General features: G+C 48.2%; 1 protein-coding gene across 1 annotated transcript; it reads left to right on the top strand.

Annotated features, from left to right (window-relative positions):
- Nucleotides 1-2,226: 2,226 nt before the first annotated feature.
- Nucleotides 2,227-6,072, top strand: LOC149162640 (uncharacterized). Its single transcript, XM_089435249.1, has 2 exons — nt 2,227-3,550; nt 3,788-6,072. Exons 1-2 carry the CDS (start codon nt 2,227-2,229, stop codon nt 6,070-6,072), a joined length of 3,609 nt encoding a protein of 1,202 aa, XP_089291375.1.
- Nucleotides 6,073-6,321: the final 249 nt, after the last annotated feature.

Raw genomic sequence — 6,321 nt, 5'->3', positions numbered from 1 at the left:
TCTGGCTATCATCGAGCCCCTTCCAACCTGTAGGTTAATTTTCACCCAAGCATATGTATAACAATATATATAGAAAGACGGTTGTTGGAGAGGATCGACTGAAGCGATTAGGGTTTCGCTGTACGCTGTGACGGCGCAGACTGTGCAGCGCAGGCTCTGCACTCATACCAGATAGTTTCTCTGGGCGGACAGTGCAATAGCACGACACTAGGCCGCCACAATGGAGAAATCGCAGGGGGGGGCGTCAGGGCCCTCCCCAATGCAGCACGAATCGGAACAAGCTTTTCGGTTTGGGTCAATAGACAAGGAGATTCTGAACGGCGGAAATAAGCCACGGCAAGAAAACAAGAAACCAGGAGAACGACAAAGCTCTGCCAGCGATGATCAGGACAAAGGGAAAAACCCGGAGGAAACGCCAAAGGTAACCTCGAATACCTGTAAACCTGTAGCCTCAGAAAGGCCAAGAATAGAACTTCCAGGGCACCAGATTGCTGCTCGAATCGAGTTCATGAGAGATCACGCCATAATAGGGAAGTTCATAGGGTTTTGGCCAACGGAACGAGCCCTTTATGGGTGGATCGCGGCCAAATGGAAGCCGAAAGGAGACGTCACCCTGCAACTAGGGCCGAAAGGCTTCTTCACAGTGATTTTTTACTGCATTGAGGACAAACTCAGGGTGCTGGGAACAGGGCCTCACTTCTTCAACGCAGCGGGACTGTACATGAGAGACTGGATACCAAGATTCAACCCGGACAAGGAAGACCTCACCTGGGCCCCCGTTTGGATCCGAATGTATGGACTTCCAGACGAATACTGGGACGAGGACACTCTCAGGAAGATTGGGAATGGAATAGGGGAATACATCAGGACAGCAGAAGAGACCAAGATGCGCAGATTCATTTCATATGCCCGCATATGCGTTTTCATAAGGTTGAATGAAGCATTACCAGAATCGGTGAATCTCTCCTACTGGGATGAAGAATGGATCCAACCCTTGGACTATGAGCATGTGCCCTTCCGTTGCAGAAGATGCCACGCTCTTGGACACCTATTTCGTGATTGTCCCCTGAATGTCAAAGCCGCGCCTCAAGACCCCATGGACTCATCCGCTCAAGACGGCTTCACAAAAGCTCCTAGCCGAAAGCGCGCGCATAAGAAACCATCTAATGGGCACAAGCCTCAGCGAAATGGCACTGGCGGCCAAGCCTCTAAGAACAGCTTCGAAGTCCTAGCTCAATCCTCCGATGATCCCCCCCTGATCTCTAATTCCCACCCCTCCCAGCCATCTTCCTCTGCTCCCCCTCCTCCCCCAATCTCCTCCCCCAAGCACCATTCCCCGGCGATTACCCATGACTTCCCTCCCGGAGATACTAAGGAACAGGCAGAGACAGACAAGGAAATGGATATGGATGGAAAGCAAGATCCTCCCTCGAGCTCAGCGCTAAATGAGGTAGAGGGCAGTCAAGTGAAACCTATGGAAGAAGAACCTGAGAGCGTAAATCTGCATGGCTTGGACATTCTAGAACTGGAACTAGCATGCAAAACCAAGGCATACGACCGCATATCTGAATCCCAACTTGACAGGCTGGAGGAAGTTATTTCAAGAGCTTATCAACAACAACAGCTAGGGATTCAGCCTGGAAGCCAGTGGGATGGAAGTCAACCCCCAAAGGAAACCAAAAAGCGAGGAAGGAAAACGGATCTTCAGAGAACCATCGAGATTGGAAAGCTCCTGTTGGACTCAGGCAGGTACGCGAAATTGACAAAGTACTATAAACCCACTGCAAATAGTGAATCATGAAGCTGGTCTCATGGAATTTAAGAGGGCTAAATAGCCCAGGGAAACTTAGAATGTTGAAGAACATGATTAAAAAGGAGAAGCCTCAAATATGTTTCCTACAGGAAACCAAATGCAACAGCACCACCTTAGGTAGCATACTCACGAAGGCCTGGCCAGGCTGCCGCTCAGTTGCAGTCGATGCATCTGGAGCGTCTGGAGGATTAGCTATTGCATGGAATACTCAAGCAATAGACCTCTCAGACTTCCATGCCTCCCACCACCTGATACAGGCAACCTTTCATATTCTAGACACGAATGTACATGGCAATCCGTCAAATGTATACTTCCCATAGGACGCAGGAAGTAAAACAGCACTTCTCAACACCATCGAGGCACTGAACAAGGACAGAAGACACCCACTCTGGATAATCGGGGGGGACTTTAACATGATCACCAAGCTTGAAGAGAAGAAAGGGGGAAGAAACAGGCTGGAGCAAGAGACAACCCACTTCAAGAACTTCATTCAAAGCGCATCCCTCATAGACATACCCTTCTGCAATGGGACGTTTACATGGAACAACCGCAGGGCAGGAAAACACCAAATCGCATCTAAACTAGATCGCATCCTTATCTCAGATAATGCGATCCACCTGGGAGGAGACTTTACAGCTGCTATACTTCAGCATACCGGCTCGGACCATTGGCCGATTGCACTTCAATGGCAGCGACCTGGTGATCAAACGCGAAGACCCTTCCGCTTTGAAGGATTCTGGCTTACGCACCCTGAGTTCAAAGACTTCATAAAAGCCACATGGACCTCCTTCAGTCCTCCAGAAGGGTCCAAGATGTACCAATTCCAACAGAAGCTCAGGTACCTCAAAGACCACCTAAAGCGTTGGAATAGAGAAACCTTTGGGGACATCTTCAAAGCTCAGCAAAATCTTAATCAAGAATTATCGGATCTCCATCAGAAAGTCATCACAGAGGGGCACACGGAAGGGACCCTGGAACAGGAAAGGCGCATACACAATCAGCTTCAGGAAAGGCAGAAACAGGAGGAAGTGTATTGGAAACAAAAGTCCAGAATTAGATGGCTGAAGGAAGGAGAGCGCAACACCAAATTCTTCCACAGAACAACCATTCAGAGGAGAATGCACAATAACATCCCATTTATCCAGAAGCAAGGGGGAGAGAAGATAGAAAAGCATGAGGAAATAGAGGAGGCATTACGCAATCACTTCAACCAGATCCTTCAAGAGCCGATGGGAGACAGAACGCTGGCAATTGAAAAAATTACTAACAACGTGCCCAGAATCATCAAGGAAGAGCACAACGAGCTTCTTCTCCGCCCAATTCTACCTCAGGAGGTGGACGAAGCGATGTTCCAGCTCAAAGAAGGAAAAGCTCCTGGGCCAGACGGATTTACCTCCACATTCTTTCATACCTTTTGGGAGCTGATTAAACAAGAAGTGTGGGAATTGGTGGAAGAATCGAGAGCCCTCCACTGGATGCTGCCTTCCCTCAACACAACTTTTATAGCCCTAATCCCTAAGGAGGAGGATGCTATAACGCCTGACAAATACAGGCCGATTGCACTCTGTAATGTGATATACAAGGTTGTCTCTAAAGTAGTGGCTAACCGGTTGAAGCCCTTGCTACCGCTGCTCATATCACAGGAACAATCAGGCTATGTGGAGGGCAGACAGATCATGGACGGCATTCTCCTCACGCATGAAATCATTCACTCTCTCAAACATTCAAAGCAGGCAGGTATGCTTCTTAAACTCGATCTTTCAAAAGCTTTTGATAAACTTAGCTGGACCTTCATACAGCAAATGTTAAAAGCTTTTGGTTTCAGTAACATGTGGATCCGATGGGTCATGAGCCTAATAAACTCCACCCAGTTCTCAGTCTTGGTGAATGGCATCCCTTCAAAGCCCTTCAAACCTTCAAGAGGAATCAGGCAGGGGGACCCCCTGTCTCCATTCCTATTCGTTCTTATGGCAGAAGGGCTAGGGCGTCACATCAAGCAAGCTCTTCAATCTCAACGGCTCAAGGGTCTTTCAGTTCACAACTCCCCTGCCTCTTCCCATCAGCAATTTGTTGATGATACCATGCTTTTTGGTTACCCTTCAGCCCAGGAAGCCACTTGCCTCAAATCCTTGCTCAATGACTTTGCTAATGCCTCAGGCACGGATATAAATTATGCCAAATCGCAGTTATTCTTTTTTCATACTCCTCCACCCGTCAAATCTGCAGTCACCCGCATCCTCGGAATCCCTGCTGCCTCCCTTCCCTCTAAATACCTTGGCGCCCCTCTCACAGCCTCAGCTATTAAGCATTCCGCCTGGCGCACTCTCATAGAGAAGATGGAATCCCGTCTCAATCTTTGGACTCTCAGATCTCTCAACCTAGCCAGCAGAGTTGTGCTCATTAAATCAGTCCTTCAGGCTATGCCGCTTTACCTATTCTCAATCCTTGCAGCACCAAAGTGGGTCCTAAAGAGAATCAGGCAGCTTCAACGCAGCTTTCTTTGGGGAGGGTCGGCAACTAATCGGAAATGGTCATTGGTCAAATGGCCAACTGTTTGCCAACCAAAGGAGCATGGAGGAATTGGGCTGAGGGACCCCGAGCATAGCAATGCCATCATGAGTGCCAAGATTTGGTGGCAATGGATCTCTAATCCGGAGAAGCCTTGGGCAAAAATCTGGACAGCGAAATATGCCAACAATAGACCCCAGGAGGAGCTCATTCGATTCATCCCCATGGAAAAAGGCTCGCTCATCTGGAACGCAGCCAAACAACACTACCACTTAATACAGCAACACAGCTTTTGGGAGGTCCGGAATGGTCAAACAGCAAGACTTTGGACAGATGCATGGAATCAAATGCCAAAGCTCACCCATGCCCTCCAATTACCACTGGATCATATCAGGCAAGAACAGCAGCAAGAAAAGATCCATTACTATTGGGAGCAAGGGGGGGAACATGGATTCAGGAATTGGAAACAAGGAAATCAATGGGCCATCACCGCAAACTTGCAGGACACAGGGATTTTGGAGAAGGAGTTGGATAAAAGAAGAATCCGCTATGATGAAGGAACCGACATCTTGAGATGGGGATACCGACCAAAAGGTGAATTCTCCACTTCAGAAGCCTACAAAATTCTTTGTCACAATAACATCCACTCTGATCCTATATGGAGTAAAATATGGGGGCTTAGCTCTTGGCCCAAGATCTCCTATTTCCTGTGGCTTGTTGGTCACAAAAAAATCCTCACCTGGGATAAGTTAAGGAGAAGGAATTTCCATGGACCATCACTATGCCTCAATTGTCGCCAAAATGAAGAAACGCTGCAACACCTTCTGGACTCATGTCCTCTAGCAAATCAGCTATGGGAAAAAGCGGGATTCAGATGTCAAAAAAGATGTAGAACAAAAGTCGACATTACGGATTCCCTAAGGCACTGGCCACCGAACCCGTATAAAAGTCCACTACTCAACTGTTTATGGAACCTTCTCCCTGGCTTCATCACCTGGAGTATTTGGAAAGAGAGGAATAGGCGGATATTCAAAAATCAGAGCTCAAGGATCGAGGAGATATGGAACAATTTATGTGGAAACCTGAATGAGACGTTGCTTCTCCACTCATGGACAGAGGAGGATTTTCCTTCTCTTGACAGTGAAATAAGTATTATGAGCAACTGGCAATTGAACATTCCTCAATCCCAGCACAGGAATAGCTCCTCCACAAGCAGCGATTCTATCAAAAATACCTGGAGCCCCCCTCCTAGGTACTCTTACAAGCTCAACTTTGACGGAGCCTCCAAAGGTAACCCCGGAAAAGCAGGCTTTGGAGGCATCCTAAGGAATCATGAAGGTAAGCCCATGCAAATCTTCTTGGGGTCCTTGGGGTGGGACCCCAACTTGCAACCCTTAATTGTGGAAGGGGATTCCCAGATTCTTATAAACATGGCAAAGAGATTGCAGAATGGCTCCCAAGCGAAAAGGATCTCGAATAGTTGGAGACTAGCGGCCCGTCTAGAAGCCATTGAACATGCCCTTCGCAGCAACAGGGCAATTTCTTTCACTCATATAAAAAGAGATGGTAACAAGGTGGCCGACCTTCTCGCCAACTTAGGAGCAGATTATGATCATACTCTCCTAACAGGAGCCCCAAGCATGATCACAGACAATGTTCAGGCTCAGGAGCTGGACAAGCTGATCCAAAATGACAATGCCCACCCGGATGCGGGTGCCACGCCGCATATGGATGGCTCGCCAGCTATTTAGCATGGGTGGTCTCAAGTTCAGAAGATGCATTAACTGCTCTCCGCCGCCCTGGATGGCAAGCGTGAGAGCTGAAGGGAGGAAGGACGGCAATTCATTGCCGATTCTGTGCGACATTAATGGTTTCAGATGGGAGTTATGGCACTCCAAAAACGAGGCAAACCAGAGCAGCTTAAGTATGCCAAGAATTGGGAATGTTTTGCAATGGTTCAGGCTCGATTTGTGGATTCAGGCTTCAGTCCGTCAGGCCTT

The sequence above is a fragment of the Pinus tabuliformis genome, chromosome 5_2 (assembly GCF_031772625.1).
Source record: "Pinus tabuliformis cultivar Carrire ecotype Pingquan chromosome 5_2, CPIR1, whole genome shotgun sequence".
NCBI lineage: Eukaryota > Viridiplantae > Streptophyta > Pinopsida > Pinales > Pinaceae > Pinus > Pinus tabuliformis.
Note: the sequence above shows the minus strand (reverse complement) of the source record. Positions and strands in the feature narration are given on the sequence as shown.

Excerpts from the sequence above, each read along its gene's own strand:
- LOC149162640 (XM_089435249.1), top strand. The coding sequence starts at position 2,227 with ATGATCACCAAGCTTGAAGAGAAGAAAGGGGGAAGAAACAGGCTGGAG. Across the intron at positions 3,551-3,787 it reads CAAACATTCAAAGCAGGCAG|AAGGGCTAGGGCGTCACATC; the intron begins GTATGCTTCTTA and ends TTCTTATGGCAG.